The 21,288-nt window shown below is 43.6% G+C and overlaps 2 protein-coding genes across 5 annotated transcripts; both read right to left on the bottom strand.

Annotated features, from left to right (window-relative positions):
- Positions 1-3,359: 3,359 nt before the first annotated feature.
- LOC139417245 (TPX2 microtubule nucleation factor) lies at positions 3,360-12,666 on the bottom strand. Of its 3 annotated transcripts, none has more exons than XM_071166496.1 (16): positions 12,551-12,622; positions 12,054-12,194; positions 11,639-11,779; positions 11,382-11,532; positions 10,945-11,031; positions 10,357-10,467; positions 9,942-10,051; positions 9,716-9,861; positions 9,371-9,542; positions 9,114-9,252; positions 8,589-8,808; positions 8,077-8,346; positions 7,653-7,799; positions 4,809-4,920; positions 4,215-4,402; positions 3,360-3,833 (listed from the first exon to the last, which is right to left on the bottom strand). In XM_071166496.1, the coding sequence occupies exons 2-16, from the start codon at positions 12,166-12,168 to the stop codon at positions 3,723-3,725; spliced, it is 2,220 nt and encodes a 739-aa protein (XP_071022597.1). In that variant the 5' UTR covers positions 12,169-12,194; positions 12,551-12,622; the 3' UTR covers positions 3,360-3,722. The 3 variants fall into 3 exon arrangements, with proteins under 3 accessions (XP_071022597.1, XP_071022594.1, XP_071022596.1); XM_071166493.1 differs by having other exon boundaries at positions 3,565-3,833; positions 11,382-11,535; positions 12,551-12,666; XM_071166495.1 differs by having other exon boundaries at positions 3,565-3,833; positions 4,215-4,399; positions 11,382-11,535; positions 12,551-12,666.
- Positions 12,667-13,330: 664 nt separating this feature from the next.
- On the bottom strand, positions 13,331-17,759 carry LOC139417244 (trafficking protein particle complex subunit 6B). Of its 2 annotated transcripts, none has more exons than XM_071166492.1 (6): positions 17,334-17,759; positions 17,176-17,243; positions 14,369-14,486; positions 14,159-14,242; positions 13,966-14,059; positions 13,331-13,643 (listed from the first exon to the last, which is right to left on the bottom strand). In XM_071166492.1, exons 1-6 carry the CDS (start codon positions 17,412-17,414, stop codon positions 13,612-13,614), a joined length of 477 nt encoding a protein of 158 aa, XP_071022593.1. In that variant the 5' UTR covers positions 17,415-17,759; the 3' UTR covers positions 13,331-13,611. The 2 variants fall into 2 exon arrangements, with proteins under 2 accessions (XP_071022593.1, XP_071022592.1); XM_071166491.1 differs by having other exon boundaries at positions 14,159-14,224; positions 17,334-17,656.
- Positions 17,760-21,288: the final 3,529 nt, after the last annotated feature.

Below are 21,288 nucleotides of genomic sequence, written 5' to 3'. Positions count from 1 at the left end.
AAACCATGATGCTGCCACCACCATGTTTGACAGTGGGGATGGTGTGTTCAGCTGTGTTGCTTTTACGCCAAAGCTAACGTTTTGCATTGTTGCCAAAAAGTTCAATTTTGGTTTCATCTGACCAGAGCACCTTCTTCCACATGTTTGGTGTGTCTCCCAGGTGGCTTGTGGCAAACTTTAAACGACACTTTTTATGGATATCTTTAAGAAATGGCTTTCTTCTTGCCACTCTTCCATAAAGGCCAGATTTGTGCAATAGACGACTGATTGTTGTCCTACGGACAGTCTCCCACCTCAGCTGTAGATCTCTGCAGTTCATCCAGAGTGATCATGGGCCTCTTGGCTGCATCTCTGATCAGTCTTCTCCTTGTATGAGCTGAAAGTTTAGAGGGACGGCCAGGTCTTGGTAGATTTACAGTGGTCTGATACTCCTTCAATTTCAATATTATCGCTTGCACAGTGCTCCCTGGGATGTTTAAAGCTTGGGAAATCTTTTTGTATCCAAATCCGGCTTTAAACTTCTTCACAACAGTATCTCGGACCTGCCTGGTGTGTTCCTTGTTCTTCATGATGCTCTCTGCGCTTTTAACGGACCTCTAAGACTATCACAGTGCAGGTGCATTTATACGGAGACTTGATTATACACAGGTGGATTGTATTTATCATCATTAGTCATTTAGGTCAACATTGGATCATTCAGAGATCCTCACTGAACTTCTGGAGAGAGTTTGCTGCACTGAAAGTAAAGGGGCTGAATAATTTTGCACGCCCAATTTTTCAGTTTTTGATTTGTTAAAAAAGTTTGAAATATCCAATAAATGTCGTTCCACTTCATGATTGTGTCCCACTTGTTGTTGATTATTCACAAAAAAATACAGTTTTATATCTTTATGTTTGAAGCCTGAAATGTGGCAAAAGGTTGCAAAGTTCAAGGGGGCCGAATACTTTCGCAAGGCACTGTATGTACCTGTAAAAAATATATATATGTTTATACACTGCTCAAAAAAACAAAGGGAACACTTAAACAACACAATGTAACTCCAAATCAATCACACTTCTGTGAAATCAAACTGTCCACTTAGGAAGCAACACTGATTGACAATACATTTCACATGCTGTTGTGCAAATGGAATAGACAACAGGTGGAAATTATAGGCAATTAGCAAGACACCCCCAATAAAGGAGTGGTTCTGCAGGTGGTGACCACAGACCACTTCTCAGTTCCTATGCTTCCTGGCTGATGTTTTGGTCACTTTTGAATGCTGGCGGTGCTTTCACTCTAGTGGTAGCATGAGACGGAGTCTACAACCCACACAAGTGGCTCAGGTAGTGCAGCTCATCCAGGATGGCACATCAATGCGAGCTGTGGCAAGATTTGCTGAGTCTGTCAGCGTAGTGTCCAGAGCATGGAGGCGCTACCAGGAGACAGGCCAGTACATCAGGAGACGTGGAGGAGGCCGTAGGAGGGTAACAACCCAGCAGCAGGACCGCTACCTCCGCCTTTGTGCAAGGAGGAGCAGGAGGAGCACTGCCAGAGCCCTGCAAAATGACCTCCAGCAGGCCACAAATGTGCATGTGTCTGCTCAAACGGTCAGAAACAGACTCCATGAGGGTGGTATGAGGGCCCAACGTCCACAGGTGGGGGTTGGGCTTACAGCCCAACACCGTGCAGGACGTTTGACATTTGCTAGAGAACACCAAGATTGGCAAATTCGCCACTGGCGCCCTGTGCTCTTCACAGATGAAAGCAGGTTCACACTGAGCACATGTGACAGACGTGACAGAGTCTGGAGACGCAGTGGAGAACGTTCTGCTGCCTGCAACATCCTCCAGCATGACCGGTTTACGGTGGGTCAGTCATGGTGTGGGGTGGCATTTCTTTGGGGGGCCGCACAGCCCTCCATGTGCTCGCCAGAGGTAGCCTGACTGCCATTAGGTACCGAGATGAGATCCTCAGACCCCTTGTGAGACCATATGCTGGTGCGGTTGGCCCTGGGTTCCTCCTAATGCAAGTCAATGCTAGGCCTCAAGTGACTGGAGTGTGTCAGCAGTTCCTGTAAGAGGAAGGCATTGATGCTATGGACTGGCCCGCCCGTTCCCCAGACCTGAATCCAATTGAGCACATCTGTCTCGCTCCATCCACCAACGCCACGTTGCACCACAGACTGTCCAGGAGTTGGCGGATGCTTTAGTCCAGGTCTGGGAGGAGATCCCTCGGGAGACCATCCACCACCTCATCAGGAGCATGCCCAGGCGTTGTAGGGAGGTCATACAGGCACGTGGAGGCCACACACACTACTGAGCCTAATTTTGACTTGTTTTAAGGACATTATATCAAAGTTGGATCAGGCTGTAGTTTGGTTTTCCACTTCCACATCCAGACCTCCATGGGTTGATAAATTTGATTTCCATTGATAAGTGTGATGTCAGCACATTCAACTATGTAAAGAAAAAAGTATTTAATAAGAATATTTCATTCATTCAGATCTAGGATGTGTTATTTTAGTGTTCCCTTTGTTGTTTTGAGCAGTGTATATTGCTTCCACACAGGTTCAGTTCCTGAGTTAAACAATTAACATCCCATCAAGCTTAGGGTCATGTATAAAAATGCTGGGCAGGCAATTATTCAGGTAAATATCTTTGGGCTTAGCTGTGGTCAATTTGCAGTGTACAAATAATTTTGGCCATCTGCTCCAACAAAAATATACAGTACCAGTCAAAAGTTGACACCTCATTCCAGGGTTTCTTTATATTTCCACATTGTACAATAGTGACGACATCAAAACAATGAACACATATGGAATCATGTAATAAGCATGACAGCTTTGCACACTCAACCAGCTTCATGAGATAGTCACCTTTAAATTAAAACAGGTGTGCCTTGTTAAGAGGCACACCCGAGAAAGGCACAAACCTAGGAACAAACCAGGTTATGAGGGTTGGCCAATCCTCTTCTGGCTGTACCAGGTGGAGATAACAGTACAGCGCCAAGACCTTCAACCTTTCATAGATGACCGGAAGGGTCAAATAATAAATCACAGTGGTTGTAGAGTGGAAACAGATCAGCACTCCAGGAGTAAAAGTCAGTTCTCGTCATAGCGGAGCATTGAGTTCGAGACAGGTGCAGCAGTCGAAAACAGCACATCCAGTGAACAGGCCAGGGTTCCATAGCCACAGGCAGAACAGTTAAAAACCTTGCTCAGTTGGTCAGCCTCTGGTCCTGGAAATAGTCAACACGTATATACCCAGTTCTACTGCTGTAAGCCCCCCCAGAGGGAAAACTACCGACTACCGGTCCCTGGTAGAAAAAAGGTTGAGAAACTGCAAAAGCTCATAAAGAATTCAAAAAGTATCAGAGAACATTGTAGTCCATTTTTATTGGCAGAAGGCTGCTGCAAAATGTTGCAGAGACAGTCAAGACTACATTCATGTCAGGAAATTAAATACAGGTAACAAGACTTCAAAGAGAGATGATGAATTTAAAGCCTGGTGTTTTAAAAGGTTAAGACATTAAGAACATGACTTTATTAGACATAATCGAAAGCAAAGCGACAGCAAGTCAGAACAAGCAAGTAATGTACAGGCCATAGTGGGAACGAGTAGTCAGGTTTTTCCAGAGAAATTTAAAGCCGAAGGTTCAAACCAATAAAATAAAAACAGAAGCGGCATAGAACTAAATGAAGTGTTTATATAATATACACAACTAAATCCCTTCTCATCCATCACATGCGGAAGCGATCAGAAAAGTTGGGAGACTGGGGCACAGTGAGTGTGACGTCACTCTTCTTCAGCTCCAGCTGTTTGTAACGTCTGACGGGTTGGGCTTTGTGGACCTGAGGGACAGAGTGAGGACACTCACGTTACACTAAGGTACAACCAGGGCTTCTGTTCCGACAAACCACCACATGCCCGACTAAAAACTATACCAAATGCCCTAATGAGCAATAAATCAGTTGTACCAGGTGTGTTGATGCCGGCGCTAGAGCAAACATCAGATTAGGGTACACAACATTTTGAAACCAAAAAGGAACATTTTAGACAAGTTCAGGTTGGCCACCCTACCCAGGCATGTTTGTGCTGGAACAAAAGCCAGCACATGTAGAGGGAGACTGGTTTAAAAGTGGTATAGGGACAACAAGCCCTTACCAGCTCTACAGTATTTTAAGCACATGACCAACTTCTGGGCGGGGCTGGTCTAAGGTCAGTGTAGTTACCTGTTCCAGGCGTAGCCTGGCCATGTCCTCCTTCTCACGCTCCTCCTGCTCCCTGCGCTGTTCCTCCTCCATGCGAGCCCTCAGCACCTCCTTCTCACTCACCGCCCGGTCAAACTCCAGCCGCTCCTTGGCGCGGCGCTCTGTAGACAGCTGGAAGCCCTCTGGAACTACGGAATTATTAATGTCTTCTAAAGAGAGGCAAGAAAAAAAAGAGGTGAAGAGGGGTTTGGGTGGTGGTGTTTAAAAATAAAGATTGGCAGGTGGTAAAGGAAAGGCAAAAAGGTTATGAGTGCAGAAATCCAGCTCAGCATTACCCAAACAAAGCCCACGTAAAGGAGTAGGCAACCCTGATCCAGTGTTGAGACTAAGATAAACAAGACTGGAATTTGTAGTTGAGGGAAAGAAATAGGCTTGAGATGAGTCTCAAGACAGATAATGATCCAAGAGAACTGTGCAGTGTGACGAAAGTGGGGGAATCCCTGAGATAAAAGGTGGGAAAAGTTGAGTTAGAGGTCCAACAGGTTTCCAAGACTACGGTTGTGGTCTATGGCCAGTGCAGAAAGAGGTGAGCAAGGCTGGTGTGATCATACTTACCCAGGACAGAGCGGTTCTCTTTCTTGGGGATGAACGGCTCTTTGTGAGTGACCATATTTGGTCGAGCTTTGAAGGTGGCTGCCTCCGCCTGGTGCTTCTGTTCCTCCTTCACCTGGAGAGAACAAAACAGAGGGGTTTGGGCAGGAATAGTGCGGTGGAGGTCATGAAATTCTGTCAGACAGTTGTCGTCATGCAAAAGACTTCCGGGCTGACGGTAATTGACCGTTAATTAACAAACACGTTTAGCATCTCCAGGCCTCCACACACACACGAGCCACTAGTGTGCATTTGTCACATCTACATAAATACGTTTCCTCCCGAGTGGCACAGCGGTCTAAGGCACTGCATCGCAGCACTTGAGGAGTCACTACGGACAAGGGTTTGAGCCCAGGCTGTGTCTCAACCAGCTGTGACCGGGAGTCCCATATGGGCGGCACACAATTGGCCCAGCGTTGTCCAGGTTAGGGGAGGGTTTGGCCCAGCGTTGTCCAGGTTAGGGGAGGGTTTGGCCCAGCGTTGTCCAGGTTAGGGGAGGGTTTGGCCCAGCGTTGTCCAGGTTAGGGGAGGGTTTGGCCCAGCGTTGTCCAGGTTAGGGGAGGGTTTGGCCCAGCGTTGTCCAGGTTAGGGGAGGGTTTGGCCGGGTGGTGGCTTTACTTGCCTCATCACGCTCTAGTGACTCCTTGTTGCGGGCGGATGCCTGCAGGCTGATTTCAGTCAGCTAAACAGGGTTTACTTCTACACATGGGTGCAGACGGCTTCCGGGTTAAGTGGACGGGTGTTAGAAGGGCCGTTTGGCGGACGCATGACTCGACCTACGCGTCTCCAGAGCCCGTTGGGGAGTTGCAGCGATGAGACAAGCTCTTAATTGGATATCACGAAATTAGGGCGAAAGACATTCACCATCAGTAAATATTCATCACAACAAATCCATTATTTTAGGCAGGTCTAAAGAAACATGAAGAAAATGTATTTCAGAAGAGAATATAAGTTGGCTATGCTCCATGCTTTAGGCTTGTTCATTTAGCAGACAAGATGTCCCTTGCCATTATTTTATAGTAAGAATTATAATTGAACTCGGCTGAATAAAATAGAAAGGACATTTTTCCCCCATTCCGGAGCAAGAGGGTGTGCATATGAAGCGGCTTTGTTGAGTGTAAAAGTGAGAATTTGAAACAGGTCCTATATGCTACATTGAGTTTTGGCAACTTTAGTTGTGAATGATACAAACGTTAGATAAAAAGATATGGGCTGCATGATGCGACTATAGGCTATTGACGAGTTGAGAAAGTCAAGAAAGCCTGCACTCCATTCCTTGCCTCAGGATGCACATGCAGTTCTCATTAAGTTATCCTATTTTCACCCATCAGACTATTCTCAACTTAACCTAGTCTTTACTATGTCAAATTTGTTTAGATTTAGGCTCATTAGGCCACTTTCCCACCAGTCTGGTAATGTCACTGCACAACGGGTGATATTCAGCAAACTCTGTAGGCCATGGACTCTCCAACCCTGTTCCTGCAGCAACCCAGTGCTTCAATTTGGGAAACCAAGTGAAATCTGTTCGGGAACATTGATAGTAACATGTTTTCACGACTAAACATTTGATTAAACTGTTGACAACCGGGGCCTACCGGGTGGCGCAGTGGCAGCAGACTCTGGGTTCGCGCCCAGGCTCTGAGGTCTGTGGGGCGACGCACAATTGGCCTAGCATCATCCGGGTTAGGCCGGTAGGGATATCCTTGTCTCATCACGCACCAGCGACTCCTGTGGCGGGCCGGGCGCAGTGCACGCTAACCAAGGTTGCCAGGTACATTGGTGCAGCTGGCTTCCGGGTTGGATACGCGCTGTGTTAAGAAGCAGTGCGGTTTGGTTGGGTTGTGTATCGGTGGAAGCATGACTTTCAACCTTTGTCACTCCCGAGCCTGTACGGGAGTTGTAACGATGAGACAAGATAGTAGCTACTAACAATTGGATACCACGAAAGTGGGGGGAAAAAAATGGGGTAAAAAATAAAATAACTGTTGGCAACCCCTCTATGCACGCTGGAGAAAGGAATGAAGGAAATGTAAACTCAGCTGTGAAATATTCTGTAGCTTAAGGTAAAGCGTCAGCCTATTAATGATTAATGTATTACTACACTATTCAAATCTCACTATAATTGTAAGCTAAATCTGTTTAATTTAGGCTTCACCAATTACGTACCAAAGATATCTTTAAATCAGTTTCTTTTTACGTTTTATTGCCATGTGCAGTAGGCTGTGTATTGTATAACGGAACAATAATGTTAAATCAGGTTCTTTGACCATGTCTTCCACTCCATTTCAACCGGTTGAACATCTTTCTTCAAATGGATCACAGTGAGGTGAGTTTTAAAAGCACATAGTGTTTTCATAAGTGTTTGATGCGATTTTATTTGCATTGACGTCAGAGTGTTTAGAGGGACAATAGAGCCCCAAGTACCAGGCCATTAGGACCTGATGATCGTTAGCCAGTTTCGTACAACTAATGCATGCCCAGAGTGCATAACAGGAGATCAGAATTTTACTGTGGTCATGACTCATGACTGCTGGTGTGGCAGTAATAGGGTCACTGCAACAGCTCTAGGCAGGAAATAGGATTTTGCAAATAGTCGATGCACATATAAAAATTAAACTTTTAAACTGATTGTGCCTGACACGCAGTACTTTGGTGCCAGTCAGAAATACGGAACTCTACTTATAGGGTCAGAGTATGAAAGCAACTGCATGAACTTAGCCACATCTTCAGTTTGACAGCCGAGCAGGAATTCAATAAAGCCAGTCAGTACAACTCTGGAGTTGTCCAGGGACCCCGCCTTTGCCTTACCATCTGCTCCCAGCGGTCGTGCTTGACAGCTCCCCGCTCGTCAATGAGCAGCTTGAAGGGCTCAGGCTTGGTGGGCTCAGCCACCTTCTTCTCTGGCAGGACCACCTCATGGAAGTCCGGCAGCGGCTGGGCCTTGAACTTTGGCACCTGAGGTTCAGAATTTATTGACCAATCTGGTTACGATAACATTTTCTAGCAAAACAACGTGCAGCAAAAAGGCTTTAATTAATTATCTCAAAATAATGTTGCACCACAAATCTTAGATGTGCAACACCTTGCTCGTCACCATCTAATGACACAGGGCACAACAGGGAACTGCTCCTGTAACCCCTCTAGTGGGACTACTCACCAGATCTCCCCATTTTAAATAGAATTTAAGGCAAACGCAACCCGAGGAGAAAACTGAACACTTTTAAGGCAGTACCTCTTCATGCCTAAGCTCCTCCAGCCTCTTCTCTTTCAGCAGCCTTCTCTCACACTCCCGCTCTTCAAAGGAGAAGGGGCACACGTCCATATGGGTCTTGTCCTGGAGCTTAGGCTGGAAGGGCAGGCCAAAGTGGGGCGCCGCGTGGGCCTTGAGCGGGGCCGGGGGTTTTACCTCCTCCACCTTTCTGTCTATGCGCACCCTCTTCTTCAGGGCCCATGCAGGGGACTCTGGAACAGTGGGACATAGCACCTTCTTCTCCGGGACACCCTGTAAACCAACAGGTGTGCGTATACCATTAGCAAGGGCACCATCACATCATATACACCATCATAGTATTATGATAGTACCAGAGCTAGAATGTTTTGCATGCAAAATACTACGTTTTCTGTTCATTGTTTGGCATGGCAATACCATAAGGAGCAGACTGCAAACAGACTCGCATCTAGGCTACATGTACTACCAATCCATGACAATCGAGTAAAAACTAGAGTTGGCCGTGTAGCACTCACCACCACCTCCTCTAGGATCCTAACCGGCAGCGGGCGGGAGTGGAAGGTGTGCTGCTCCTCGGGCTCCTCCGGCTTCTTACTGGCATTTCGATCCATCAGCCTCTTGTCCATGTGCAAATGGAAGCCCTCCGGCCGCGTGGACTCCTTCACCGAGGGCTTCTTGGGATTCAGCGCCCCCTCTAGGATCTTCCTGTTCAGCTCCAGGGCCTTGAACTTAAACCTGGAAGATACCACAGGACATGGGTGGATAATGAAGGTTGCAAATAGAATAAGTGAAGACCATTCCTTATTCAAATTGAAACAAATCATATATGTTCAATACAAAGCATTTCTATCTTCTTGAAGAGGGTTCAAGGTCATTGGACCATGAATGGGCTGGAGCACCAGTAAACATGTCAGCTTCCTTCTAGTAACGTAGAGTACACACTGGTAGAAGTAACCCACCAAGTCCAATAACTACTATTTATAGGCCACACCGCATGCCAGTAGAAGAACAGAGTGAAGAAGCCGTAAGTGTGGACTCACTGTTGGAGTTTCTGGAGTTCCTCAGCCTCAAGCTCAGCACTGCTCTTGACTGCCGTGGGTCGGCGCCTCTGCCGGGTCATCAGCAGAGGGGTGTGAGGGTGGGTGATCTTCAGCTGCTCACTCTTCACAGGCGACGGGCCTGAAGGAAAGAATCATTGTAGTTTGCTGCCATTTTTACTTCACGCACAAAGCACACCCCAGAGCATGGGACTGCCACCATAACAGAAAGGACTAGCTGGATTAGAGCTAATACACACCCCTCTCGTGGCTCTGTCGACTGCGAAGGTGGTAGCGGGTTGGAGTCCGTCTCTGAAACTGCTCAATCTGCTGGGCCATGGGCACGTAGGGGGCAGGGTCCTCCAGCTTCCTCTTGCTGCCAGTAGACAGGTTAAAGGGCTTGGGCACAGTGGTACCATTTGGTGCCTTGGCCTGACAAAGAAAATAATTCAGGAGATTACTTCAAGGGGGAAAACAATAATCACAAATATGTCTGGGTGAAGCGACAACGTAGGGAAGTGGAAAAATCATATCTTTGGGTTGCACCCATCCCTTAAACTGCCATAGCAGCTGATGTGGCCCCCCCAAAAAAGATAGCTACTTACGGGGGAGGATGGGTGCTTGCGGAGCTGAGCGGTGAAGTCCATCTCCTTGTGTGGTGGCAAGGTGCCAACCTTGACGCGTCCGTCTGTGCTGAAGTTGAACTCTTTGGGTACGGTGGTGGCCAGAGCCAGCTTCTTAGGGGGCTGACCTGAATGACGACATGATTGACAAGATGAAATCCTGCTTAATGCAGACAGATTACTCCTTCCTAAAATTGAAGCTACTCACTGCCTGCCATTGCAGCCCTGTAACTGGCCTCGTTCCTCTTCCGCTGGTCAGCCACTTCCTTCTGAAGAGTCTTGATGCGCTCCATCTCCTGCTGCTCAGAGCTCTTATGCCTGGGGTTGACATACAAACATTATAACACAATCTAGGGATATTAACCTTCAAATGCAGTGTTCCACAATCTTGGTCCCAGAGAACCACTGGGTTTTGCAAGCTTTTGTCCTAGCCGTGTCAATACTTGATTAGTTGAATAAGGAGAGTTATTGCTAGGGTTATAATGCTGAGTGATGGGAAATGTAACCAGTCAAATTCCTTAACATATCCATGGATTAAAGGACTGACAGTCTTGTCAGCACCAACATCAGGTCATGCATGCCTCCTTGAATTAAAATCCATGAGTGATAGCAGTATGACATACTGTGTGGTGGTGGGGGCTGCTGCAACGTGCCGGGCCTGCGCGGCTGCTCTGGGGTTGAGTCGCACGGTGGTGCGGCCACTAAGACTGCGCCTGGGGGGCAGAGATGAGCTCCTGGCAAATGAACAGACCAGGACAGTCTGGTTACTTTTGTCCACAAGACAATTGGTCAAGGTTCATTATTAAAGATGGAATCTGCAGTAGGGGGAAACAGCACCACTGCCCAGGCATTATTGTTTTGTTGACAAAGCAGAGGTGGAGAGCGCTGCATGTGAAAAAGGAATACATTCACCAACACCCAATATTAATTTCATACTTCAAACCCAATAGTCAACAGTTTGGACCATGCTAAACAAGCCCTCTCAAAATACATTTCCACCATGGTGGGAGGGGGAAGACAAGATACTCCAGTTGTTTAACGGCGATGCGTTGACGAATTGTTGGGTTTTTGTGTGTTGTGTTACAGCAGTTGGGTTTGAGCTGTAAACAGTAAGATGAATTGCTGTCTCTGCCACATCCAGGGCTAGATTTAATAATTCCAGGCACACCGTGGCAGAGGGGAGGATAGTGAAAATGTATAAGTTCCCTGACCTTCTCTGCTTCTTGACAGGCGGTGGCACTTGAGGGGCGGTGTGCCGTCCTTCCTCATTGCAGGCTGCCTCTTTGCGCTTTGACACCCTTCAGTGCAGAAACAAGTGTTATATTACCACTTAAAAGCATATATTTGCTTGGTCTAATACTGACCAGATAGGACTAAATTAAGTTCCTATTGTATTTGACCTGACTGGTCTGCAGTTAAACAGGTTGATGCTGTTATAAAAGAAACATAACTTTAACAATATAACCTTTTGCCATCTTTCCTTTCCACTTGAAATGGACTAATAAAATACTCCAAACACCCATGAATGCAGCAGGATGGCTGCAATTGGGTTTTTCAAAAATAACCACATTCCTTAGTAACTCAATTTGACCAATGCAGAGCCTCAAACGAGATCTCAGCCGAGCTGAGTGTTCTAGAAGCAACATACCTGCGCGGTTGGGCAGGGGGTCCCTTCCTTTTTGGCAGGGCACCTACCGGAGCTGGCTTATTTCCCCAGGAGGTGACAATGTTGGGGAGGGTAGCTGAGGACATGCTCGGGGAATCTGCTGTGGTGGGTCCCGAGGAAGTGCTTGGGGCCTCTACTGTGGAAACAAGAATATATATCACATTACACAGGTCAGTCCAACTTGTGAATGTAAGTGTGAAAACACCCTGGATAATCATAAAACTGTCTAAAGTACCAACCTGAGTTAGAGTTGTCCTTCACCCTGGGAGATACAATCACCCTGGGCAAGTGTGTTTTAGGGGTCATTCCAAATGGCATATTGTTTCTGTTTGGGGTGGCAAGGTGGCCAAACATTCCACCATCCTGGCCAGCACATTGGTCTGCAGAAAGTCACACGATTCAAGAATAAAAGTGTAAATTCAACAACTTTAAGTTACAATAGGTGATAAAGCATTTAACACCAAGACCACCCACCCATATGTCAGCGTGCTCCAATATTTAAAAATACATGCATTAATCTTGGGAAGATCTATCCTTACACAGCCCATGGGAATTGTATAACCGTTGCCTTACTAACAACCCCATAACTTCTAAGATCGGATTTCCTCCAAAATACTTTATAATATTGTGCACAAGCTTGCGAACATATCTTACCAAACCAAATGTCTGCGTTGTCCTCCGTATCCAATGCTTTGAAATCAATTACATGTGACGGTGCATCAAATTCGTAGTGACTTGTCGATTCACTCTGCGCCATCTCACCATCCATTTCAGCAGCTGTCTGTAGCTGCTCTCCTAACAAGTAGATGTTGATGCATGACATGAGGCCAATTGTTAAGATGGGAGTTAGTTTTGAAGACGTAGCAGTGGCTAACTTCGCTAAATTAGCGAGAAAAACGTTACGCTTTTCCCCCATGAACACATTTAACTGCTTAGCGACAAGATAGATATACAGTACGTTAACATAATCACAAGAGAGCCATATAAAAACAAAATACCAGAAATGGTATCGTTAGTGTATTGAAGCTAGCTACAGTAGCTAACGTCGGGGTACTAGCTAGATACTGTACTGTGGATCCAAAGTATCTGAGATATGAGATTTAAAAAAAATAGCTAACATGTTCATAAAAACACACTACATTATAACATACCTTTTAAACGCGTATCTTAGAAACACAACCAAGCCGTAGTGGCAATCCCTTGAGCCGTCAGTTAGCTTCAGTGCTGAAATAACAAAATAAGGTTTGGCGTTACCGTTTAAATTTCCTCCCCATTTGAACCAGCCAATCAACAGCCTCTTCCAGAGCAATTGGTTTTCCATTGGCTCAACGTGCCTGGATTACGGCATACTCAAATTATATTTCCTGCCACGTGAGGACTTTCTGTAACAATTCTGAATGCCCACATTCTTACATTTTCATTTAACTACATTTTACTAATTTAGCAGACACTCTTACCCAGAGTCAACTAATGTATCTAGATAAGAAACCCACATAAGTAATTATAATTTAAAATTCCCCCAAAAAACAGCTATCAGCAAAAACCTACAACAGTGCACGAGTTCGTTTTGGATGGCCCGGGGTTTAAGCGGGGTTTACACATTTTAAACCATTCCACTGGACCTCAAAATAAAACTCCACCCAACAGGGACAACGGACAATACAAAACTAACACTTCCATTATCAGGGGGGGGCATCTTTGACCATGTTCTTTGAAGAGCATCATTTTCATCATTAATTTATCAACAATGTAACAAATTCAACTCGATGGGCAATCAACTGCAAATAATAAATGTGCATTTGCACAGCATCATGCTCTGTAGGCCTAATCTTTATCAATTGTTAAATAAAGTAAAACATTTTGCATGTTAGGCCTACTTATTTAGGCCTATGCTAATGGTCTACCTTCAACAAATGATATGGATACAACGGTTGAAATAGACTTGGGTCTTTAATCAACACTCAGTGCAAATAATATTTTTCAGATGTAAAGAAAAAACATGATTCATGTGCATGTTACAATAATGCATTCATTAATCGTAATCAACAATAATAAGTAACAATAGTACACATACATTTGATAAAAACATAATGATATGTAGGCACAACACTGATGTCTGCATGCAGGACATTTCAAGCTTTTGTTCAATAAAGAAAGTCAATACAACTGGGATGGGTGGCGTTGGAGTGAATACGCCTTCCTTCGGAGGGTGCTACATTTTCTGGATCATGACCTGAAATTTACCTGTGAAAAAATAAACAATATGTCAAAAGGATAAAAGTACTGTATATCCCAAGATCATTTTGCTCTTCTCATACCAAGATCACACACAACATACTGTGTCTGGGCTGGCTGATGTTTTTGGTTGGTTGTATTAGACTGTGTTGAGTAATGGTTGGGGCATGGTTATGTTGAGAATCATTATAGCTCTGGATACCTGTAATAAGTCTAACATTCATTAAAATGTTTACAACCCTGGATATCTTGTTTATGGAGGAATGTGTGGTTATATGTTTAATATGTTTCTCAATTCACAAGCTCTACCAAAGAGAAAAGTCTTCCTTACAGGCAGGCATAACGGACACCTCTGCTGTGACAATACTCTTCACTCCCAGGTTGGAAAGCCCTCCTCTAACCAGGCCACATGTGAACGCCAAATACTGCAATGACAGGGGCAGGGAGAACCATTCATGTGGTGAAAGTTGTCCAGGTATAAATAGTGCTTGACAAGTGAGTTTTCCCCCATTATGCTTCCTCACCTTTGGGGCATGCTCCAAATACTGTTTACCGGCAGAGAGCTGAGTGAGTAACCGGAACTTGTTATCCTGCAGGACATAAATACCCTGAAAAATAATCCACAGAAATCAACACTACATGAACAATTACAATATATTCAGTGAAAATATTTGACCGCATTATATTTCCATGAAAGGTGGTGATTGAAGTGCAATTGGGAAATTTAATCTTACTTGGTGGTTTGTTCTTAGGTTGTCAATTTGCTTTTTGAAGACACAGGTCCAGAAGTCTTTGCAGATGAATTTCATGACATCAAGCTCATCTTTAAACCGTGCTGTGTCTTTGGTGAACCTAAAGAAAAAGAGTATGTTCACCATGATGTTGTTCCCAGGGCCGACTCCAGACAGAAACAGGTACTTAGGGCCCCATGCCGCTAGGGGGCACCCAACCCAGGGCCCCAGCCCAGCTATCTAAACTTGAATTAATCATAATCGAATACCAACCGGTCATGCAGGGCACGTGCCAAGGGGTCCTGACCTCCAGGGGGCCCCTATTGATTTTGTTAGTTACACTCACTCAGATATCATTAACATGGCATGAGTCATGGCAAAATGTGTATAATTGCAGGAAATTAGCCTTAAAACTGAAATGTCTCTCCGGCCAATGGCAAAATGTGTAGAGCTGCTTAAAACTTGACTCAAACCTGCAACTTTCAAATGTTATTTATTTTTACTCAGCTCAACTTACTCTTGAGAGTTAGAATACACAAGGTGCAAGTTCAAAATGTGGCTGTGCATCAGACATTTTTCTCTTGTTATGTCAGTCACTAGCTAGGTTTCCATCCAATTGGATACAGATTTTCATGCAAATATTCTAAAATCTGCATAAAAGCAATATGTGCATTTTCCCACCAGAGATGTGTTCCCATCGAATTGACTTGTTGCAGATAAAAGGCTGTGCGAGATGACGTAATGCACAAAAAATACATTTTGCAGTTAAATTCCCATGTACAGAATACAAATTAAAGTTCAATTGTTTTCCATCACATTTTTAACTTTACTGGTGGTTTTCTCACAAAAAAAAATGTGTGTTTTATAGCGTGTGCCCACTTTGGTACTGGCACGTGCTCTCTAGCCAACAGCGTGCAGGTAGCGCTGTTGGCTAGCGCACATACAGTGGGGCAAAAAAGTATTTAGTCAGCCACTAATTGTGCAAGTTCTCCCACTTAAAAAGATGAGAGAGGCCTGTAATTTTCATCATAGGTACACTTCAACTATGACAGACAAAATGAGAGAAAAAAAACAGAAAATCACATTGTAGGATTTTTAATGAATTTATTTGCAAATTATGTTGGAAAACAAGTATTTGGTCAATAACAAAAGTTTATCTCAATACTTCTTGCGTCGAGCCCCAGATCGAGGGAGATTATCAGTGGTCTTGTATGTCTTCAATTTCCTAATATTTGCTCCCACAGTTGATTTCTTCAAACCAAGCTGCTTACCCATTACAGATTCAGCCTTCCCAGCCTGGTGCAGGTCTACAATTTTGTTTCTGGTGTCCTATGACAGCTCTTTGGTCTTGGCCATAGTGGAGTTTAGAGTGTGACTGTTTGAGGTTGTGGACAGGTGTCTTTTATACTGATAACAAGTTCAAACAGGTGCCATTAATACAGGTAGCGAGTGGAGGACAGAGGAGCCTCTTAAAGAAGAAGATACAGGTCTGTGAGAGCCAGAAATCTTGCTTGTTTGTTATTGACCAAATACGTATTTTCCACCATAATTTGCAAATAAATTCATTAAAAATCCTACAATGTGATTTTCTGGAGAAAAAAAAATCACATTTTGTCTGTCATAGTTTAAGTGTACCTATGATGAAAATTGCAGGCCTCTCTCATATTTTTAAGTGGGAGAACTTGCACAATTGGTGGCTGACTAAATACTTTTTTGCCCCACTGTATAGCCTACATGATGAGATTATTATAGACAAAAGGGCAAGATTATTTTTAGTTTTCAAATGGCAGCCAAGCATCGATTATCATGTAACCAGAAAAATACCTTCAATATTTATTGGAAAGCAGCATTAAGCTCATCACCTTGCACTTCCACCACCCATAACTTATTTAATCTCTAGCCTAATAAACTGCATGAAGAGTCATAGTGGGAGGACCACACAACATGTCATCACGTGACTCCAAGTTTACTTCGATATGATCGTTATTATATTAATATTTACACATAAAAGTGTTTCCATAAAATTTTACAGACAAAAAAAGATCCCTCCTTGTCTAGCATATTTTATTTTGTTGACATTTGGAAAGTTTACCGAAAACTTTTCTGTTTCCATAAGGCCTGTCATGACATTTTTTATTCGAAAATTACTCTAGCCAGCTATCTAAACTTGTAGCAATCATGACCAAATAACAACCGGTCACACAGGGTACGTGCCCAGGAGCCCTGACCTTCAGGGGATCCCCACTGATTTTTGTTAATCACTCTCACTCAGATATCATTAACATGGTATAAGTCATGGAAACACGTGTAGTAGTGCAGGAAATTTGCTTAAACTGAAAAAATATGCATCCACCCCATGGCTAAATGGGTAGAATTGCAGGAAATTGGCTGTAAAACTGCAAAGGTTTTTCTCTGCCCTATGGTAAAATGAGTAGAATTGCATGAAATGTGTTATACAATTGCTAACATTTCTCTGCACCTTATGGCAAAATATGTAGAATTGCAAGAAATTCACCTTAAAATGTAAATGTATTTCCGCTATCGGGGGGTGGCAATCACACATTTTTTTTTCGTGAGGTGGGGAGGGGACCCCAATCAAATCTAACTTGGGGCCCAAAAAGGGTAGAGCCGGCCCTGATTGTCATTTACCATTGACAGATCAGGTTGGAAAATATCACCCTTGGAAATAATTTGTGTTTGGTGATGTCAGTGATTATTATAATAATTGGAGGTGGTCACAGTGGTAAACAACATTAATTATCATATTAGTATGAATAAATAAACAAAACAAACATAGTGCTTCAACAAACCTTTCTATTAGTCCCTGACCCACCCGGAATCCCATATTTTCCAGTTTGGTAATACATCTCCCATTTTCCTAAAGGATTTGAGGACAAAACAACATAATTAGTTATTATGCACACACATTCCATATGTTCCAATACCATTAAAAAAAATATGGCCTCACCATTTCCCCATGTTCAGATGATTTGTATATATACTGTATCACCTCATTGTGTAAAAACTGAAAAAGGGCTTCGTCTGCCATCCTTGGTTATTCCCAAACCTATCAAACACCTCTGGCTAGTAAGGATGACGCCACCCTAAACGCTATCAGTATTCATATATAGATATTTATATATATAACGTTATATATTCGTCTTTGAATTTAGTGATGTGTGTTTCTACAGTTACTTAATAATGTAAAGCAAAGAACACAACCTAATCGAAATTTCTATGAACCCACGAGTATTTAAGCCAACATATATTTCTAACTAGCAGTCAATAAATTACTATGATTAAACATCTCAACTTGAGTCGTGAGACGCAAAGATTTAACGATGAGACATGAAAATAAACATCTGACAGAGGTCCTTCTTTCACACTAGCGAACAGTCGGCCAAAATAATGCCTGAATAGGAAGCAAAAAATGATGAAAATATGATTATTACATCCCTTATTATTTAAAAGTTCATACGGTAAAAAAAAAATGCCAGTGGATGTATGTGTTAATTAGCTAATTAGACACAAGAAACATTGTGGCAATGTGGGCAACAACGTTACAAAGGCATATATGGACTACTTCCATAGAGATAGATAGAGGACTCATCTTTGTATCTGTGCCATTGTAGCGTCTGTGATAGCATCAAATCAAATCAAATTGTATTGGTCACATGTGCCGAATACAACAGGTGTAGACTTTACCACGAAATGCTTACTTACGAGCCCATTCCCAACAATGCAGAGTTAAAAAGTAAGAACAATAAATGCTACAGTATGTACAAAAGTGACTAGACAATCAGGATAGATAATAAACAGAGTAGTAGCAGTGTATGTAACAAGTATGAAAGTCTGTCTATGTGTTAGTAGTGTGTGTAGTCAATATGTATGTGTTTTGAGTGTGTGAGCGTATGTAGTGTGTGTGTGTGTGTGTGTGTGTGTGTGTGTGTGTGTGTGTGTGTGTGTGTGTGTGTGTGTGTGTGTGTTGGAGTGTCTGTGTAGTATGTATACGTGTGTGACTAGAGTCTAGTGAGTGAGTGTGCAGAGAGTCAGTGCAAAAATCATAATAAATAATAAAGGGGGTCAATGTAATTAGTCCGGGTAGCCATTTGAAGTGATGTTCATCAGGCGGATCCCTATTTTTGATCACAAGCATGGTACCAATAATTGCTTCTATTTCACAAGATGTACAGTACCAGCCAAAAGTTTGGACTCACCTACTCATTCCAGGGTTTTTCTTTATTTTTACTATTTTCTACATTGTAGAATAATAGTGAAGACATCAGAACAATGAAATAAAACATATGGAATCATGTAGTAACCAAAAAAAGTGTTAAACAAATCCAATTTTAATTTGAGATTATTCAAAGTAGCCACCCTTTGCCTTGATGACAGCTTTGCACAATCTTGGCATTCTCTCAACCAGCTTCACATGGAATACTTTTCCAACAGTCTTGAAGGAGTTCCCACATATACTGAGCACTTGTTGGCTGCTTTTCCTTTACTCTGCAGTCCAACCCATCCCAAACCATCTCAATTGGGTTGAGCTCGTGTGATTGTGGAGGCCCAGTCATCTGATTAAGCACTCCATCACTCTCCTTCTTGGTCAAATAGCCCTTACACAGCCTGGAGGTGTGTTGGGTCATTGTCCTGTTGAAAAACAAATGATAGTCCCACTAAGCGCAAACCAGATGGGAATTCTAAATAAATTGAATTCTAAATAAATTACTGACAGTATCAGCAGCAAAGCTCCTCCTCCATGCGTCACAGTGGAAACCACACATGGGGAGATCATCCATTCACCTACTCTGCGTCTCACAAAGACAGCGGTTGGAACCAAAAATCTCTAATTTGGACTCATCAGACCAAAGGGCAGATTTCCAACGGTCTAATGTCCATTGCTCATGTTTCTTTGCCCAAGCAAGTCTATTCTTCTTATTGGTGTCCTTTAGTAGTGGTTTCTTTGCAGCAATTAGACCACGAAGGCCTGATTCACGCAGTCTCCCCTGAACAGTTGATGTTGAGATGTGTCTGTTACTTGAACTCTGTGAAGCATTTATTTGGGCTGCAATCTGACGTGCAGTTAACTCTAATGAACTTATCCTCTGCAGCAGAGGTAACTCTGAGTCTTCCTTCCTTGTTGGGGTTCTCGTATGAGCCAGTTTCATCATAGCGCTTGATGGTTTTTGCGACTGCACTTGAAGAAACACAATTGACTGGCTCAAACACATTAAGAAGAAAATAAATTCCACAAATTAACTTTTAACAAGGTACACTTGTTAATTGAAAGGCATTCCAGGTGACTATGGGAGTCCCAATCACGGCTGGTTGTGATACAGCCTGGAATCAAACCAGGATGTCTGTAGTGATGCCTCAAGCACTGAGATGCAGGGCCTTTTTAGATCGCTGCGCCACTCGGGAGCCCAAGTGGTGCATGTTGACAGAATGCCAAGAGTGTGCAAAGCTGTCATCAAGGGGTGGCTACTTTGAAGAATCTCAAATCTAAATATATTTTGATTTGTTTAACACTTGTTACGACATGATTCCATATGTGTAATTTCATAGTTTTGATGTCTTCACTATTATTCTACAATGTAGAAATTTGGTAAAAATTAAGAAAAACCCTCTAATGAGTAGGTGTGTTCAAACTTTTGACTGGTACTGTATGTCCTTGAACCGATTACTTTCAAATCACACACAGACAATAAATTATAAGGATAATTTAGTTGATAGCCTACAGTACCTTGGTCGGGCCTTCATCTTGAGATACTCCATGAGAGGGGGATGCACTGAGCCAGTCTGCAAAGTCACTTTCAAGAGTAGCTCAAACTGTTCACGCAATGTTTCCAAAAACTCCTCCATGTATCAAGATGACACTTCCTGATCATCAACTGCGCCACTGAGCATTCTCATAGGAAACAATGGGGTGACGTCATCGATGGCTTCCTCCATATTTTTTACAGTCTATGGGTGGAAGCCCTCAATGGCGCTGCCCATGCTAATACAGCCTTTTGGCCACGAGAAGCCTCTATCATTCTCTATAGCTATTTCCAAATAGTTTTAACATGGTTCTCTGCATACTAGGTTTGGTTTGGTCCTAGTCGAAGTTGGGCTAGGCGAAGTGAATGTCTGTACCTCACATGCTCTTGACCTTTGATTGAAAATAGTACTGTTTGTTCCTCTTTAGACGCTGTAGCCAGTATACTTCATCAAAATAGTCTAAATTAATCTAAGATAACTCCTGCTGTGTTTCAGAGCAGCCACTGGAATAAGTTAAATTGCCTTGGGGGGTACGAACGAAAGTCGTATTCCTGGTCATAATGCTGGGGAGTTACTGCCTTTCTAACATCCAAAAGTTCTTTATGTATGTAATAACACCAAACATTTTATGAGCTAATAAACCAAAATGCTGCAAAGTTGCTTAGGAGCTAGAAGCAGAGCTGCCATATCTGTCGGTGCCAAACACACAGATCTTTTTCCCAGTCTGATGTCCTTAGTGCTCCGGAGCAGGTTTTCATCAAGAATCTCTCTGAACTTTGCTCTGTTCATCTTTCCCTCGAACCTGACTAGTCTCCCAGTCCCTTCCGCTTAAAAACATCCCCACAGCATGATGCTGCCACCTCCATGCTTCACCGTAGGGATGGTATTGGCCAGGTGATGAGCGGTGCTTGGTTTCCTCCAGACGTTACGCTTGGCATTCAGGCCAAAGAGTTCAATCTTGGTTTCATCAGAGAATCAGGGAGTCTTGTTTCTCATGGTCTGAGAGTCCATTAGGTGCCTTTTGGCAAACTCCAAGCGGGCCGTCATGTGCCTTTTGCTGAGGAGTGGCTTCTGTCTGATTGGTGGAGTACTGCAGAGATGGTGGTCTTCCATCTCCACAAAGGAACTCTGGAGCTCTGTCAGAGTGACCATCGGGTTCTTGG

The sequence above is a fragment of the Oncorhynchus clarkii genome, chromosome 9 (assembly GCF_045791955.1).
Source record: "Oncorhynchus clarkii lewisi isolate Uvic-CL-2024 chromosome 9, UVic_Ocla_1.0, whole genome shotgun sequence".
Lineage (NCBI taxonomy): Eukaryota > Metazoa > Chordata > Actinopteri > Salmoniformes > Salmonidae > Oncorhynchus > Oncorhynchus clarkii.
The sequence above is the reverse complement of the archived record's forward strand: the minus strand, read 5'-3'. Positions and strand labels throughout refer to the sequence as shown.